General features: G+C 37.3%; 1 protein-coding gene across 1 annotated transcript; it reads right to left on the reverse strand.

Moving 5' to 3' along the window:
• Positions 1 to 3,075: 3,075 nt before the first annotated feature.
• Positions 3,076 to 13,903, reverse strand: spmip7 (sperm microtubule inner protein 7; the record flags this gene model as incomplete). The annotated part of the gene is made up of 9 exons (XM_084093347.1): positions 3,076 to 5,202; positions 8,208 to 8,309; positions 8,401 to 8,508; positions 8,684 to 8,725; positions 8,976 to 9,043; positions 9,109 to 9,247; positions 9,801 to 9,877; positions 13,187 to 13,245; positions 13,372 to 13,903. 9 exons carry the CDS (start codon positions 13,901 to 13,903, stop codon positions 5,076 to 5,078), a joined length of 1,254 nt encoding a protein of 417 aa, XP_083949473.1. The 3' UTR covers positions 3,076 to 5,075.
• Between the last annotated feature and the right edge of the window lie 6,109 nt (positions 13,904 to 20,012).

Genomic DNA, 20,012 nt, shown 5'->3' on the forward strand with positions numbered 1-20,012 from the left:
GGATGAACATTCACCAATTTCACCTTGGAGAAACAAGAGCTATTAAACATATTATCTTAAATTATCCAGTAGCAAAGTAAACCAACGAGGAAAGAACAGAGACATCCTCTTATTGCTTATTTTATGGATCTTTGAGCAGCTTTCACACCCCCGAATTTATGGCTTTAACAACATGTAATCCATAATTGGTTTAACTACCTAAATAAGTCAGAGATGTTCGAGATTGGTAATCACTTTAATAGTCTGCTGTATTTAAATTCTTAATCTGGGGCTGAAAAATCTCACTTTCTTTGGGAATGTATTATGCAGGGGATGTCAGAGTAAATTAAATTCCCCTCTGCACACTAAAGCATCAATTTCCTTATGGTAATTATCTGCGGGAATGGATATGTCACTGGAGGGAGTCAGGCATGCTTGACATTTAGCCTCTTTATGTGGAAATGACAAAAAAAAAAAAAAAAAAGCTAAGCGGCGGGAGAGAAATTAATCTCTCGGCCGAGCGAGTATGGTGAAGACCCTAAAGGACTGTCGCTGAATCAGTCATTATGTTTGTGACCCCATCTTGAAAATTGAGCCAATGATACGATGTAGACAAGAAAAAGACTAAGCTCAAGGAACTGAGAAGAGTGGAGAAAAGTATAGTTTAATGATCATCCTCTAAATTTTGGGGGTGCTTTTTGAATGGTGCAGTGAAAAGAAAATAGATGCTAATACTTAGAATGGACAGAGGTTAAATATCAGAGGAGGCATTGCTGTGTACACTCAAATGTCAAAGGCAACTAGCCAAAATCTAGTGATTTGGGGATCTCTCAAGTTGACTGAAAACAGCAGCTGCAGTAGCTTTAGTATCTTAGGTTACTGAATTCTGAATCCAGTTATTACAAACCATTATTGATGTAGACTCAATTAAAAAACATGCCTCTACATTTCTGCATAACTCTGAAAACATACCTACATACAAATCATTGACAACAAAACACAAATTATTCATGCCTTTTCACACAAATTATAATTACAGGGGATTATCAATTAATAAATACTTATTTTTGTGTGGTTCTTTCACAATACTATGTTATGACCTCAGAATACTTTTTCTGTAGTGCATGATCTGTAAATGAATACATTTTGAAATTAGCATCACATAATAAGCTCCATATGTATGGATTGTCTGATGTAGTAAACTTGCTCGATAGCTTATCTGATACAGCATTGCACTTGAAGGACTCAGGTAGGGTCACAACACTCAATAAAAAAGCTCAAAGATTTGTAGATGCAAGCAAAACTGGCATGGTTGCTTATCTCATGCTTGCTAACACTTTCGTGTTACTTTCAGTTTTAGGTTTTTTTTTTTAAATGCACCTTGTCTTCATTTTACTTAATTCGTCAGTGGTACTCATCTTGCTGGATCTGTCTGATGCTTTTGACACAGTTAACCACAAGATCCCCCTGTCAACCCTGGGCATCTCAGGAACCACACTCCAGTGGTTCAAGTATTTCCTCTCATGTAGGTCCTACAATCAGGGTGTTTTGGTGGGGTGAGGTGTTTAAGTCGCAACATCTAGTTACTGGGGTGCCTCAGGGCTCAGTGCTTGGACCACTTCTCTTCTCCATCACTAGGATCTGTCATTCAGAAACATGGCTTTTCCTATCACTGCTAGGCTGATGACACATTCCAGGCGGATGATCTGGCGGTAGCTACTCGCATCTCAGCCTACCTGACAGACATTTCTTGCTGGATGAAGGACCATCACTTTAACTCAACCTTGCAAAGACAGAACTGCTTGTGGTTTCAGCCAGCCTAACACTTCATCGCAACTTCTCCATTCAGCTAGGCTCATCAATCATAACTCCTTCCAGGACTGCCAGGAACCTTGCAGTTGTGACTGATGATCAGTTAAACTTCACAGACCACATTGCTAAAACTGCCCGGTCCTGCAGATTTGCCTTATACAACATTAGGAAGATCAGGCCCTTCCTTTTGGAACATGCTACACAACTCCATGTCCAAGCTCTTGTTCTATCCAGACTGAAAAATTGTAATGCTCTCTTGACATGTACTATCAATGCAAAACCTAAATTATAAATTATAACCTAGACTTATTTAGGTAGTTAAAATTATGGATTACATGTTGGTTGAGATTGGTAATCACATTAAAGGGTTAGTTCACCCAAAAATGAAAATTCTGTCAGTAATTACTCACCCTCATGTTGTTCCAACCGCGTAAGACCTTCGTTCATCTTCGGAACACAAATTAAGATATTTTTTATTAAATCTGAGAGCTGATCACTCCTCCATAGGTTTCTATGTGATTGAAACTTGCTGGCCCAGAAAAGTTATTAAAGAGATCGTTAATATAGTCCAAGTGACTACAGTGGCTCACTATTAGTCGACGCTGGTCATGTGTGTGATGCGTGATGACGTGTAACACAGACGCGCAGCGCAAAAACACTACGAGGCCCAGAGAGAAGGAAATGAATAGTGGAATAAAGTCGTTATTTTTGTTTGTTTTTGCGCACAAAAAGTATTCTCGTCGCTTGATATACTTAAGATTGAGGCACTGTAGTCACTTGGACTGTATTAACGATATCTTTAATAACTTTTCTGGGCCAGCAAGTTTCAATCACATAGAAACCTATGGAGGAGTGATCAGCTCTCAGATTTAATCAAAAATATCTTAATTTGTGTTCCGAAGATGAACGAAGGTCTTACGCGGTTGGAACAACATGAGGGTGAGTAATTACTGACAGAATTTTCATTTTTGGGTGAACTAACCCTTTAAAGGGATAGTTCACACAAAAAATACATTTCTGTCATCATTTACTCACCCTCAAGTTGTTCCAAACCTGTATTAATTTTTTTCTTCTACTAAACACAATAGAAGATATTTTTAAGAATATGGGTAACCAAACAGTTGATTGACCCCATTGACTTCCATATTATGGAAAAAATACTATCAATCAATCTGTATTTATTTCTATAGCACATTTAAAAAAATACACAAGTTGACCAAAGTGCTATGGAAGTCAATAGGGTCCCATCAACTGTTTGGTTAGAAACATTCTTCAAAATATCTTATTTTGTGTTCAGCAGAAGAAAGAAATTCATACAGGTTTGGAACAACTTGAGGGTGAGAATTTTCATTTTTGGGTGAACTATCCCTTTAATAGCATTTATAGCTTAATAAAGTTTGTTCAATAAACCGCTTCTATTGCTCTCATCATTTATAAGTCACATTGGATTAAAGTGTTTGCTAAATGACTAAATGTAAATGGTGCATCTTATTCCAAAAAATAAAAGGAAAGGGAAAATAAACCTCCTGAATCTATTCTTCCACCGTTACTTCTGTATCAATCTTAAAACAATACCTTAGACAACAAATCTTCCCACTGTATATAATTAATAAAATGACACTAGAGTTATAGATTTAATGATTCAAAGTCAATCATATTAATTTAAAAATTATTTGGACATGTTAACACTTTTAGTTGTAATGAAATTATGAAAAATAATGAAAGTTATTAAAATTAAAATAGTAATGTGTAAATGCTGGGCTCATATGCAATTGATCAATGACTTTTGATTAACATCCTGTCTGGATCTGATAAATTACAGTTTAGAACAGTTGAGGTGCAGTCACATTTATCATTGTTCAGTGGGTTTTGAGGGTGAAATTCAGCTATTTCAATATGAATCCACACAATCTGGTATTTTGCGAGAGGGTAAAAGATTTCTCAACAGGTTCAAGTTGGTCACACAAATTAACTGTGCTGACCAACAGAAAAGGTTGTTATGCTGCTTGAGCCTCTGTGCTTCACACATCGCAACACTTCTCACTTCTCAGACATTAGCCAATAGACAATGGACCTTTTTTTTTTTTGGCTGAACTTTCTTGTGACAGCACCTTTATAATTCTCAGACATTACTTGTGCCTAAAGATGTAGATCTCTATATCAAAAGAGAATTAGGAACATCTCAGAAACATAAGAGACTGTTTCAACAACTTGCATCTATCGTGCTGAGTCTGTCGCATGTTGGAAAGGTCTTTACTTTGTCTAGCGGGCTCATAGCGATGGGCTGAAGGTCACCTTAGAGAAAGCGCTTCAGACCCTGAAACAAAAGACAAGTCCGATCCCTTTCATTGGCCCCAAGATGGACGTTAGTTATCTGTTAACCACATCTCCATCTCTGGAAATACCGCAGTGAGGGTTTTATTCCCACCATGGCTCAGCTGTCAAACTAACTGAAAACAGAGAAAGTTTTCCCACTGCCCAAAAACAGATATGATGTTCAACATAGTGCAAAGCATTAGTTACAATGACATCTAACAATTTCCTCTCCTCCTGTGTACCGACTTTTATAAATTCATTTGTTTGGTTTTTAGCACCTTTTCAGCCATAAATACATGTTGATTCTTACTATGTTTTTCAACTGGTGGATTCAACTGAGCTGCTTCCAGAGCGGACTGTTTTCAACATAGAAGTGCAAAGACGACAAAGGGGGAAACAGGAAACCAGCATGTTCCTATTTCCTGTTAGCAGGTGAAGCTGCACTGGTATTCTTTCTTTTATTCTCCAAACCACAGTTCTTGGGGTGCAAAACTAGAGCATTTCAGAAATGCATGTCTTTTGTTTTCTTTTAAGATCAGATCAGGCAAAGTTTTATTTGCATTGCCATTGCTGCGTAACCACAAAGTAGCTCTTTCCACAAGCTAAGTTTGTAAGTGCTTTTTGAATGTACCAAGGCAATAAAAGAATGCAGAAGAGGATCTGTGAGAAAATGATGCACTCATTTATCCGCATGGACACACATATATTCAAATACGTGAGCCACACACACCCACACCGACACCGAATGTTTAAGACAATGGCACATCCTCCACATTTTCAGAAGCACTCATCTAAATCAAGGGAAATTATGCTAATAAAACATCTCATTATTCAAAGCTCAGAGAATCAGTCATTGACATAGCATCATTATAGATCTATTCACAAACACAGATTGGATTTCATGAAAAGGGAGGCTCTCATTTCCCACACTTCTTCATAATTTATTCTTCTCTTTAGTACTTTTAGAGTTATTTCACGGAAAGTACTGGGGCTTTGGGATGAAAGTAAGGGTTTCCCGGTGGGACAGTGGTGATCATTCCTGATAGAGGGGCCTTGTGTCCGTAGTGTGGGGAGCTCCAGGTACCAGGACGGCTTCTAGAAACGGAAAAGGTTCACATTAAAGGAATATTCTGGGTTCAATACATGTTAAGTTCAATCAACAGCACTTGTGGCATAATCTTGATGAAATTTTAATCTGTAAATGTTAAAATACCCCATTTTAGTCATAGCCTCACGACATAAACAATATGCATAACATGCTGGTTTTAGAGTGAAAATGCAGCTGTAACAATAATACAGAAATGAACAGAATTCATGTTTGTGCTTTTATAAAATTATAAGCCCAACATTTCTGCTTTTAAATCATTTCCATTGTAAGTTCCTCACCAACCTTGATTTTCTTTTTTTAATTAAAAGGTTAAAATGAAACAAATTAACTTTTTGTGGTAATCAACATGCTACAAATATTGCTGAACAGGCTTAACTTGTATTGAACCTGGATATTCAGATATTCAGTTAATCAAAAATTATTAGTGGGTAGTTAAAAAAGACTATAATAATAATTAGTTATTATAATTGAATTGAATTTACTAATGCTTAGAAAAAGGGAGTATCATGAAGTTATTCGCTTGTGTCCGATTTTCCAGAAAGCAAACTATGTCAGAGCCTGTCTTACGATGAAAACTGCAGAGGAATAAAAACGGTTTGGAGACATTTGAATTATCTCCAAATAAGGAGTAGGAGAGAGTTAGAGGAAGTTGTAAAGGTGCTGACTTTCTGCTGTAAGGAAAAGAGATGGGAGGTCTGTTTTATCGGCAAAGGAAACAGATTTCAGAGCACCGGTGACTCCAGGAAAATGGATCTGGGTTGAGTAAAAACCACGATTACCACCGGCAACAAGAGCAGCTCAGCTTTGGATAGGGCCATCTGGAGAGGTCTGTTCCAAAAAGACGGTAAACCAGCTCTTCTGAGGCCCTGCTAGGAAACACGTTTTCAAAAAAACCACCCGGTCCTTGGGTGAGGAGTTTGGTTTTCCTCCAGTGCTTCTCTCAAACACCTCCTCCTCCTTCTTCCTCTTTACTCGAGCTGCTGATGCCTGATTCCTACTCATTCTGAAAGCTGAGGACATTTTACGTTGCAGACAGAGGGTGGAAGAGCGCTGCTGGGCTGGTTGTGTTCCTGGTAGTGTCTGTCTGATTTGACTCTTCACAAACCCACAGAAAATAACAGTGCTTCATGACTTTAGTATATGACAAAGTACATTCTTCCATGTCTCTTTACTTATCTTGTCTGCTTTATAAGATGATCTGAACTTTGTTCAGCTTGACACGTCATGTTGGGGTCTACTAAATGATGCTTCACACACCTCCAGCCGTATAGCCACATGCGGCAGAGCGTTGAAGAGCATAAAACTAGGGCAGACACAGAGCACAGCCTCAAACAGAAGGGGAACATGCAGGAGATTGAAAAAATAAGTTGACAGGACACACACTAAGGCAGAAACAGAAACAAAGACAGAGATCAGAAGATAAATGACTGCAATGGTTTGTGGGAAACGCCTCTTCAGAGTGATCCTGTGATGTGCTTACTGTTACAGGGCATGTTTACTACCGCACTATTAGAATGTGCAATGACACAGACTAGGCTTGATTTTATTAGCATTCACACATTAGATCATAACTTTACCACTATTACATTTTAAGCAAATGTAAATACATTTACTTAGTATTCTGACCAGATAATTATGCAAGATTTATATTAGAGTATTCAATTCTTTATATTTGTATTGATTTATAAAATTATAAATCATTAACTAATTTCAGGGAATTTGAGTGTGTTTGTTTTGACCATAAAAGTTGATTTACAAAAGAACGCTCTGAATACAAAGCACTGCTGCCACCTACTGAGATAAAAGTGGTACAGTGAGGTGTTATGTTGGCTATAATAATAATAAAAAGGTCTGTATTGCATTTCTCTGTGTAAAGGTCTTAAAGGTTGAATGTCATGAAAATGATGGGTCTCAAAATGACTTTTTTTTTTTTTTTTTTTTGCATAAAGAAATTGATTAGGCATACTACTTTTAGGACCTTTAAGATTTTTGTCAGTTTGCCAATAATTTCTTTGCAAATTCTGCAGTTACTATATCACATGCATTATATGGACTTTTTTTGTAATTCCCATTATTGTCAATGGTGATTGTCATTAGGTTCTAATACAGAGCAGTGTTATTTTAGTGACATTTAGATACTATTATTAGTTTTATTATTATTTTTATATTTTTATTTTCACATTTTAATTTTAGTTTGTTTTTGTCACTGTTATCATTTTTATTTCAGTTTTAGGTTATTTCAGTACCAACACTGTAAAAATAGTTGCTGCCTTAAATGTTTAAGTACAATCAACTTGGATGTTTACGTAATTTCATTTAAACTTAAATTAAACTGACTTAAAAATTAGTTGAATCTTGTATAACTTGTCAAAAAAAAAGTTGAAAATTGCTTAACTTATTTTGATGAGTTAAAACAATGTAAAAACACGTTGTCATAACCTGATTATATATATTTTTTACAGTGAAGTTAAAATAAATGAAAATAAGAAATACTGCCTTAAATTTGTATTTTATTTCAGTTAATGTTTATTTTATTGCATCAAAAATGTTTTTTTTTAAAATAGTTTTATTGCAGTTTTGCGTTCAGTTTATTATAATAATGCTGATGCAAAGTAACTCTTGTCTGTTAGATAAATGCACTAAAACAACTTTTTTATTATTTAGCCATTTTTTTGACATTATATTAATGGGAATGAGATTTGTTGCATTATGTTTAATGAGATTTTGATTAAGAGTTTTATAAATGAAGAAGGATAGAAAGACCAAGAATGACTATAAGAAAGACCATAAGTGATTATTTGTCAAGACAATAACGTCACAAAGCAAAATGTCAATTTATTCATTTTCCAAACCGCTTGTCCTATTTCGGGTTGCGGGATGATGTTGTTGATCCCAAAGTCTTGGGTCATAGTCAGGGAAACATCCTGGACAGATGGCCAGTCCATCGCAGACAAAGCAAACTATCTTAATCTGAAATGTTGTGATGACTTACCCTGCTGTTTGTGGAGTGTACGGTAAAGAAGGCAGACTGTCAGCTGAAGTCTGTGGTCTGTCAAACTTGGCTTTTCCAGTGTAACCAGGTATAGTAGTTCGGCTACAGAGAAAACAAAACATCTTCCTTATAAAGAGCTCTGTAGAATGGTTAACTTATGATGTATACACAACTACACAGATCAGACTAATACTAGCTGGCAGGGGTGAGAGGAGGCACTGTGGTCCGCAGAACAGTCAGAGGGACGAAGTCTTCTTCTGGGACGTCCACACTGTCCATGTTCTCAGAGCCTACCGTACCGCTGTACAGTACAGAGAGATCACAAATATCTCTCAAAGGCTTAATAAATGTACTGGAAAATAACTAAACAGCAATACACTGACAGGTATGCAACTGATTTGTTTTGAGTAGTTTATAACAAACATTTGTGTATAGAAATGATCATAACTTTACTAAAGATCTCTGCATCTGCTTACCAATATAAAGGTACATGGCCTGATTTTGGAAATGGACTGGTGCTGTTAATTGAAAACAATTGTCAGAAACAACTCAATTTATTATACACAGTGCACTATACAGTATAAACTCAGAACCTACAGATAAAATGCTGTAGCTCAAACAGTAGAGCTTGGTATTAAAAATGCCAAGGTCATGGGTTCGATTCCCAGGAAAAGCAAGAACTGATAACAGTGTACCTTGAATACAGCGTAACTCGCTTTGGATAAAAGTGTCTGCCTAATGCATTACAGGGGTATTTAAATCACTTACAAGCTGATGGGTTTCCTTGTGTTAAATGTGGCACGCAACTGATGTTTGTTCCAACGGGATCCAATAGCCTGAAAGCAAAGAAATGTCTCAGATGTTCAGCAGAATAACCTCACTTCCAGTGCAGCAGACTCACCTGCCACGGCTCAGGTCTGCTGTGGTATCGCTTCAGCACCAATCGTTGACTCATGGGGTCAGCCATTTTTTCCAGTGTAGTTGTGGGTGGTTTGTGGCGAGGAGGTAACTTTGAGTCCCAGTCTACATTCTCATAACCTCTATTACAGAGCATATCCACACAGTCACATGCATAAGACATATGAACACTCAGCTGGCATATTAGCATCTACCATATCCTTTTTTTTTTTACATGGGTGTTTGAAGTCACCATGAAATCAAATATTGTGGTAGTTATTATAAAGGATTTATTAGTACACAACATTATTATTTTAATTTATGTGGTCCCGTAATCTTTCATCAAAATAACTTCCCCTCCCTCTTGCAATGATTTCTCTTCTCTGATGACGTGTTTACTGGCAAGAGAGCGGGACAACCTGTCAATCACATGACATCACGGCAATAGCAAACCACAACCATCAATCAATCCCTGATGGACAAAAAAGTCTCAAGAAAAGACCATTGCAACTTCCAGTTTGAAAAATTGACAAATGTATACCTTGAGTGCACTGTAAGTTTTGGATAAAAGTGCCTGTCAAACGTGTAAACAGACAAATTGTACAGAAAACACCAAATGGTCAAGTAGAGAGTCTTGGAAGATAAATTGTTGTAATTCTGCTGTTAAGGGAGCTTTTAGAGCAAACATATTCAGACCTTTGGGCTGCAGAAGTGTAGATGTATTGTCGAGCCGCCGTTGCTCTGCTATCAAAAAGAACAGATGGTCCTGGACCCTAGGAAGGGAATCAGGGATAGTAAAAAGACAGTGGCATATTATTAGCAAATGTCCTATGGTCTAAAAGCCATCTTCATTTATATAGCGCTTTTAACAATGTAGATTGTTCCAAAGCGGCTTTACAGTGATAATAGGAAATTAAAGTAACAGAGATTGTTTTGGCTTTACAGCAGCTCTAGAATAAAGTTATTGTCCAGCTAAAGTTAGTTTTGATTGATTCACTTCCGTCGCAACGATCATTAGTTATTAACTTAGGGGCCGCTAACACAACACCGTTTTAACAGAAAACTCGTTCTTTCTGCACAAACTTAAAAAACGCAAACCTGTGAGAACGCTGATGGCGTGCACATGTGTATTACGAGTTCAGTCTATGTATGCGCGTTTGAATATATGTGCGCAGGTGTGTAGTCCTTCCCTACAAACCAAACCTCAACAAACTACTTGTCTGGCCTTAAAATATATAATACAGAATTTTTATCGCTTCCGCGTAGCCACGCGAACCGGAATTATCCCAACAATTCGCCAACCCGTAATTCTTCACAAATTTCAAAAAGTGTGTCATAATAGGGCAAATATAACATACAAATTAAGTTTAAAAATTCTTTCTTTCTTCCATGGAACACAATAAGGATTTTTTTAAGAATAATTGTTGCTCTATTGTGTGTAATGACATTTAATAGGGACTGGAGCATGGCTTGTGTTTAAAAAAAGATGCAAAAGCATGCTGTTATAAAAGTAGTTTAAACAACTCTTTGCATGCACTTTATTCAACATTTTCTGAAGCCATAAAGTGCTTTGTGTAAAAAAAAAAAAAAACAGACCGAAATTGAAGTCAACCAATCAGCCAAATGAATGATTAATTCATTCAGGAATCGAACATAGCTACATCTCTCATGGATGCGTCAAGGTCCCTGTAGGCCTATACACCTGGTATTAAGATGCGTTTTGGTCGACCGGATCACAAGTGGACATAAACGGGGTCTAAAACATTTTGAGATTGTCCACTTTTGACCACTTCCAGAGGTAGATGAAAACACTTTCAACTGGGTTAACGCTGATGTGGTCGAATGTGTTCGAACAGCCACAAAATACAGGTGTTGTGCCGAATTTCGACCCCCTGCCAAATTATTACCCCCCTCATTGAAGTCAGTACCTGATTGCCTAATCCTAACCCCACCCCTAATCCTAACCCCACCCCACCCCAACCCTAACCCCACCCCTAATCCTAACCCCTCCCCCACAACTAAGCGCATTATTCAGATGGGATTTAAACTTTGTCGGAGACCCAAGTTTGCTTTAAAGGTGCCTTATGCAACTTGTTCCATAATAAAATATCCAATAATAACCCTTATATGTCAGAACTGACATTTCCCCCACTGCCTTGGTAGCCAGCATATATTGGAGTCGGGACGTTTTGGGGCGTGTACATTTGTAAGGGTGTGTGTGAGGTGATAGCCAATGACAGGCTTTGAGGGCAGGTACACTGAGAGTTACAAACACGCCCAATATTTTGTTAAAGTAATGGCGGACGCAAGCCCTGCTAGCGACGGAGCTTGCCAAAAAAAATAAGAAAAGAAAATATAGCAATGCAAAGAGAGCATCGGATAAAGCCCGGAGTAAAACCAGAGTAAATCTGGGTTTGCCGTTTGTCAGATGGCGGCAGATGAAGTTTGCATTTGGATTGAAGAGCGATGCAGAGTTGGCCACGTTTCTATTGGACAGGTACAGTAATGTAATACCTCATTTATCAGGTTAGCTAGTTAGTTCGCAAACATTCATTGTGATCTCTGCAAAAGAGAAAGTAAAAAATATGCTTTGTGGGTTCAGGTTGGTCGACCAAACGTAATAAATTGCACGGAATTTTTAGCTATATTTTGCCTTGTGCAAGTTGGTCAAAAGACGCATATTGTTTATCCCCTATGCCTGGTACAGTACTGGATAATCCAGATGACGTCGTGATTAGTTGAGCTGTTTATGTTTATTCTGTTTTCCGTAGTTATGAGAAGGGCCCATCTACTTCTACCCCATCCAAACGAATGTCGGTGTTCATTGCACCAGGCTCAACTATTGGAGGTGGCTCGGCTTCGGACAGGTTAGTATTCTTAGTTAGTAACGAGTTTCAAATCCTAGTGATTCATACTTCTATCTAGCCCCCCAAAATAATGTACTCTTCAAAACTAAAGGGATTATGGAGAAGTTTGAGGATATTCTACCGTTGACAGAAGAAAATGATGATGAATGTCTTGAGAAAAGGTTAGCGTGATTTGTTTGTTTTCCGTTCATTCTATATTTCATTTTAGTGGTGTGATACTTACTCCTGCTCCTCCGTCAGTCCGTAAGGTTTCATTACAAACCCAATTCAGCCCAGGTGCCGCTAATCATTAGCCTACTAGGATTACACACTGGCTCGGGGTAGGACGGAAAACATACGGAATGGCACAGGAATGATTATCGGTGGTTTATTTGACCAAAGAGCTCATTGAAAAATACCCTGCAGCCTGCAAGCAAAAAGTGTCTCCGCCTACTGGGAAGCAAAGCTGTCAATCAAACTCCGTTAGTAACCGTTACCAGTGTAATTCAACTAATTGCCTATAGGTGGCCCCAAGTTGCATAAGGCACCTTTAAAGATGAAATTAAACGTACCAAGCAAAATGTTCTCTCACCATTCCTGATTTCACCGCTTTCAGACCAGAAACGAAAGTCGTTGCTCTCCGAGTGTTTTTTCGTCGTCTCCGGTCATATTTAAATTGCGCGAGCTTATTTTGTCCATCAGAACGAAAGATCTGGAAAAAAAACTCCAATTGAAGAAATCTGGACAGAAGTGGTTGAAAGTGGACGTCTGCCTCGTCTACTTGTGATCCAATGACCAAAACGCATCAGATGTAAATAGGGTCAAGGAGAGGTCAGAAATTAAAGCTAGTTTAAAGTAAATTATGATTTAGATTCTCAGACTATAGTAACACGACTTGTATATAATTTTTGATGGTGCTTTTATGTCATATTTGAAGATTGAAAGCTTAGTCCCCATTAATTGTAACAACTGCATGTAAAAGAGCGACCAGTACAATTCTTCAAAATTTCTCTTTTTATGTTCCAAGGGAGACAGAGAGTTAAAAGTAATACGGGTTTGGAGCCATGAGGGTGAGTTAATGATAACAGAATGTTCATTTTTGGGTGAACTATTTCTTTAAGGCACATTTCACATGAATAGTTAATGTTCTGTGCTGTAAAAGTGACAAAGCTTCGAACAAACCGCATACAAGAGTAATATTACAGTAGCAGGGATGAATAATTGAGCATTACTGACCGCATTTATTTCATGGCTGTCCTGAGAGGGGTGTTCAGTACTCTGTGCACTTGTCCAACCTGATGACAAAGCAGACAGAATACGTTAATAAATATGTAAGAGTCTGAAACTTAAATTGATTTTTGTTACACACTGCTGCAGTCATTCCAAACACGCAGGCCTGTAACAAAAAAGGTTGCAGTTACCTCCAAGGTTTGCCTTCAATGCTGCCTCTGGTTTCATCCTGGAGTTCCACCTCTTGTGCTCAGACTTGTCATATATCAGAGCCGAAGGTCTGGTTGGAGGAGTCTGAGGCCTGTCTCGTGCTCCTGCCGGAACCCACAGATCAGACGGGGTGTAAACAGTTTCGATGAATGGTGTTCTGCTCTTTGCTTCCAGGCGCACCTGTGCCCCTGCACTCAGTTGACCGGAGCACGGATCTATTAGAGTCAGATAGTCACGCAGTGGCACCAGAGAAGAGTTTTCATCTGCCGTCTGGGCTCCAGGATTGAATTTGGAGAACGCACGTCTGTCTGTCTCGACCATGCTCTCAAAGTCATACCTTCCCTCTGGACCCTTCTCACAGGGCAGATTCATACTTCTGCACCGCCACCTGCTCACTGCATCTGAACTCTCACAGGGTGTCTTGAGAAGTATCACACGATAAGGTTCTCGTTCCACCTCCATTAATGATTTATAAAAGCAAACAATTAACCAATAAATAGAATATATTTCCATAAACGCAGCATCTCTCTTCTAGATGTGGTGGGATTATGCAGATGGAAGCCGCAGGTGTAATCATCAGCGTTCGCTGTTGCCAGGAGACTGACTGTCATTAGTTTGTCATTAGATTGCCTCCTGTGTCACTGCAGTCAGCGGGAGGTCAAATTACTGGCATGTGTCTGTAAACTGACACGCTGGGACTCAATAGACTCACGATGAAGCTAAAACTCATTATTGAGAAGAATTACAGATCGTCATCTATTTTGGACAGCTAAATTTGAATGAGAATGATGATTAACAGTTTAAGTAGTAATGATTATAATGCATGTAGGATGTTGAATGCAAAATAACTAACCGTTATAACATTCAATGGTCACTAGGTGGAGACCTAGATCAGACAATTTGGGCTATGATGTTGTCTCACATGATGATGGTATTAGGTCTTATATTAAGCCAAATATAATTATTACACCCTAACCTAACCTCTTACATACACCTTTTGTCAGTTTCACACGTGAAATAAGTTATTAATTAATATCTATGTGCAGCTATCTTCTATATTGTAAGAACCACAGTGTCCCCCCCAATACTATAATCATAGGAACAATTGGTCCCCACAAGGATAGAAAAAAAGAGCACAAACACACTTATGTAACATACCAATATCTTATATAAGTTATATAAGGTACAATGGGGCTTAAAATGGTCTTGTCCCATAATGAATAATATATATATATATATTATTGTCAATTCTACTAAATGTACATATATGTATATATATATATATATATATATATACACACACACATATGTAGGTACAAACACAATGTGTATGTATACTGTATAATGAATGTATTATTTTCAGCATCATAAATGTTTGTTATGCACTGTTAGTAGTGAGGGATCATGCAGTATGCATAAGCAACAGAGTCAGAGGAAGGTAAAGGTAAAAATAAAAAAAGTCTACAATAAAATATATTTAGCTTTGGACTACAATTAGTATACCAAGAAATATTCTTTAGTGCATAGTTGTTTTTTCTGCATGTTCACTGAAGCAAAATGCATCTCATATAGTCTGCCTCAGTGGCCAAAGATTAGTAGATGGTTGGCTTGATATAAATGGTCAAATGCAATATTCTTCTTTATACTGGTTTAGAAAAACAGCTCTGTCATTAATATGGCTGTGTGTGCTTGTGCTCTTGATGAGAATGCCCTTGCATATCTGGGTGTCACAACATGGCACTGATGACGGTGATAAGCGCTGATAGCCGATGTTAATCTCGGGCCTTCGTTAACATAAACACCAAACAAATATTCAGGAAGCTGTATATGCTGGAAACGGCAGGTTAAAAATAGTCCAATTAGAATTATTTCACAATGGTGCTCTGCATGTATAACACCCCTGCCCTCCCGTTTAATTTTGTCGGAAAATATCTAAGCTCTTGTTCAAGAGAGAGAATAACATCCAAAAACTTTAAGTCAACACTGTTTTCAGTGGGGGGTTCAAATTCAGACTTTCCCTTTAATAATTTACACCCTTCTGTAGTGCTTGCTTTGTTTAAAAAATAAAATAAATGTATCTCAGGCTTTATGTTCTTTACCGCTGAAAACAGACTGTAGGTCTGCTCGACTCAATGCAAAAGCTTCAAGGCTGAATATTAATCATTATCCTATACATTATTTCTCTCTCTCTCTTTCTTTTTTTTATTTATAAAAAAGCCTTTTGTTTTTCAAAAAGCATAGCTGTTTTTATGACTTGCACTGGCCCAGAAAATCATATGTGGCACGATCAAACTATAACCAGCTAACTATAGTGACCAGTAAGACTAGAAACTCATGCTCAGCGTTGTGAAAATATACAACGAAGATGGTGCTCGTTAAGATGTGAAAACAGATCAAAAGGTTTCTAAGGTTTAATTAAATTAATTGAGGCTATTTGACAGTCATTTAACAGTCATTTATGTTATTTATGCTTCCATTTGCATTTTCATTCAGTAATGCACCGCCAACTGCAGTGGTGTTTGCAGAGACATAAACAAATTCCTCTGTAAACAATTAAGAATTAATGCTTCACTCCAGGCCTAGAAATGCCATAGAGGACTGCTCACTTCTATAAAATATTGTAGCCTACTCCTGAAAGAACCCCATCCAAAATATGACCTGCGAATTGTGTTGTTTTCGTCTTCCTGGGTCTGTGTTCACACTAATTGGCCATATTATCCCTGACAAAACAGTGTGATGACATTTTTGCAACACCATTGGTAAAAGGCTCCTCAGGCATTTGGATGAAACATGATCTGTAAGAGCGGCGCCCCGGGCAAAACAGGACTAAACCAATGTGCAATATAGACGCCCCCTCCCAAATAATATGGTGAAAACATGTGACATGCTTTGTGTTAACGTCAGCGAGGCTATTCCTTTTCCTAATTAATGCTCAATCCTTAATTTATTTGTTCTCTTTTTTCGCTTGAGGTTCATTCAGTGGGGGAGCTCTTAATGAATTAGAACGTCTTTGGTGCTTGGAGATGAAAGTATTTTTGGCAGGGATATGGGTATTTTTAGTCCAAGAAATAATTTTCTTCTTCAGAGAGAGAGAGAAAGACAGAGTGAGAGTGCCATGTTGCTGAAATCTAGTTATTAGTCTGCTTGTCTGCTCCCTCCTTCCCACTGCAGGCCCTGACATTATTTAAATAGCCGCACACCCATCCCATGCTGCCCAGCCGTGCACCAGAGTGGCTAATTTGGGTAAGCCTCATTCTTCTGGAAAAAGAAATGCAGTATATTTAAGAATATGACATGGGAGAAGGGACAATAAAGGGTAAAATAAAGCGAGGGAAAGAGAGAGAGTGAGAGCAGTGTGAACAGCTGCTGTGGAGTTTGTTAGTCAAGCCTACATTGCATAAACCTGGGTTATGTTTTTTTCCAAAAATTATAATTGCTTTTAGAGCTTTCAAGTCACACCCATCACACTCTGTGCAGTCCTTCAATCTGTTTTGTCCTAATTTGCTGAATTCCACTGTTCTCTATGATACCTCAAGTATCATAGAATATTTCTATGAATATTTCAGTAGGACTGCTACAAAAAATGTTTTTTCAACTATGCTTTTAAAATACTTATTAGCTATGTAACTTTTTTTTTTTTGTTGTTCAAAATTAACAAAATTAAAATGAGTCAACACATCATCAATCCTTCTTCCAAAACATGGTTTGTTTTTCTCTGATTCACTATGGTAAGCCTATTATAAGTGTTTATATTTTAGATCTGTCAGGATGGTCTTTGGAGGAAATTGCGTAAATGCACGTCTCGTCATATCCGTAAATAAAGAAAAGTTGCTCCGGCTACTTTGACGCGTGTATGGATGTGGATAGGTTAGTTGTCACATTAAGTGAGAACAGTTGACATGGAGCAGCTAAATCTCGAACCTACGGGGAATCACCTGTATAAAATAAACGTGAACCGAGGAGAATCTGTTGGCAAAAAGAGAACGTGACAGAGCTTGTAATAAAACCAGAAAGAACATTGGCTTGGCTTTTCAGAGATGGCTAGAAGTGAGGGATTTAAAAAGGTGAAATAGCGACGCGGAGATGCTGTTTTTATTGCTCAACAGGTGAGTAAGGAATTTTATTGAGCAGATAAATTGCCATATGTAGGTCTCTAACAGAGATTATTGTAAAGCATTATCTATTGTGAAGGGTCATTATGGTTGTCGTAGCGCTGTGCTGGAATTTATTTTTAAGGAAGCACCATCTATTAATGGGTATAGCTACAGTAACGTCTTCAGCTAGTCAGCTTGTGATCCTTTCCATCTAAACTGGTTATATCTCTTGTCAGGTTATTGTAGTGTTACTGTAGTAGAGAAAAAAAAATATATATATATAGGCTATAGTAGCCTACACCTATAATTAAACTATAACTTGTATTAGGTTCCTTGAAAAAACTTGCAAGTATACTTTGTTTAATTAAACTGGTAGTTTACTAAGACTAAATCAAAGTGTACTTTGATAAACTAAAACGTGAGCAAGAAGTATATAGCTAGTTAACTATCAGTATGCTTACAGTATAGGTTCACTTGTAGTATAGTTGCAATAGAAAAGAAAGACTTGGATGTAAACTAGCTTACATCTAAGTAAACTAGTACTCAAAATCTACACTGTCACATTTAAAGTACACTTAAAAGTATAAACTAAAAAGTGGGACAATTTATTACCAATAAATATTGAAATAGTACACTTATTGTATAAGTATACTACAACGTTGATATTAGTATACTTACTAAAGTATACTTCAACTTTACAGAAATTTACGTAATAAAATATATTTGAAGTATACTTATTGTTTTATGTAAGGGTCACAATGGCAAAATACCGGCACTACTTTCATGTCTCTTATATCACTTTCCGAGTCTGTTTTTCTGTCTTGTATAGCTCCTAAAGGTGTAGTTCACTCAAAAATGTAAGTTCTGTCATCATTTACTCACCATCATGTTGTTCCAAACCAATATGATTTTCTGTCTTCTGTGGAACATAAAAGAAGACATTTTAATGACAGGGTTCGTACGGGTGCTTGAAATCCTTGAAAGTGCTTGAATTTTGATGATGTGTTTTCAAGGTTTGAAAAGTGCTTGAATTTTGGATTAAATGCTTGAAAATGCTTGAATTTGTAACTGTATTTCTTTCACAAGAAATATCTTTCTGACGAAATAGTTCTTTATTAAACGGAGAAAAAAATGTAGCCCTTCAGAATCAGATACAGATTGATTTGCGTTACGCTGGCCAGAGCAAAAGTAGGCGGAGTTTTCATTTTGATTTCCGCGGTTGTTTGGATGCACCGTTTTTATTGGCCACGCAGCGGCAACAGTTGAACTATTTTAAACTTTGACCGCGGTGTGCGCGCGAGCTCGCTGAACTCCGTTTTGGTCCGAGTCGCGCGGCGCAAGCCATTGAAATATATCGGTTTCATTTCATAGCGCAGCGCGGTCCGCGTCCTATCTGAAAGGGCCGTTAGTGACAGAGTACTTGGTCCGATAATGTAATGTAAGTATTACATGTCCGTTATGTCACATTCATTTGCAGTTTGCATATGCAGTGAACATTGCCAAAATTACAGAAGTGTAACGTGCAACCTGCAAACGTTAGCCCAGTGCATAACAACAGTCGTTGATTGCTGAACTGAAATCAGTCAGTGTCATAAGTAGTATACTGTTACTGTAAGGTTCAGGATGGCCCTATGCAATATTTACACTGCTCTATTACAGTAAATGTATTAGCTAACGTTATGTCTTGGCAATGAAATACATTTATCAGGCAGGTGCCTGTGCACTCAGATATTGTTCAAACCTTGTCTATATCAAGAATGTGTCCCAAAACGGGAAGGCCTGTCAAATATTTCTGTTCAAATCCTAAGTCTTCATATTTGAAATTATTTCAGTTTTACAGACTATAAATCACATTATCTGGTAAGCAATGTTTGGACATTAATATAATGAAAAGTATATTAATCATATGCTTTAGGCTATATACTTAGTGATACATGTTGAAGAATAAAACTTGTGATTGGCTTAAATATTAGGGCTGCACAATATATCAAAATATTGCAACTGTATATATTACAATATGCTTGCATATCGCAACGGCTTGCAATAACTGGGATCATGAACAAAATACAAAAAATCACTCTCTGGTTTTGGCTGACTTTTGTAGCTTTAATAAGAATCAGTATATTTATAACTAAGCAGTGTTTATTTTTACATTTATTTGATTAATTAGTTTCTGTTGTTAAATAAACCTAATGTAGGATAACCTGAACCCCCTAAACCCCAGTGATGTTAAAATAACACTTCTTATGCTACAGTAAAACACTGATGTTCACTGTCTTGAAATTGTAGGGATATTTTCTTATCACAAAAAGAATGTGAAACATGTATGTGTAGGTTATATAATTTTAAAGATATTTTAAAGATAATTTAAGTTAATTTGACAGACACACTTTAAGCATTATTGTATTGCATATTGAATATTGCATTATTTAATGAGTTATCGCATATCTAATTTTTCTTCTATATTGTGCAGCCCTCTGCTATTATGAAACATTTGGCTGTTTATCTCTTTTGATGTGATAAAAACA

This window comes from Abramis brama, assembly GCF_963993115.1.
Source record: "Abramis brama genome assembly, chromosome: 19".
NCBI lineage: Eukaryota > Metazoa > Chordata > Actinopteri > Cypriniformes > Leuciscidae > Abramis > Abramis brama.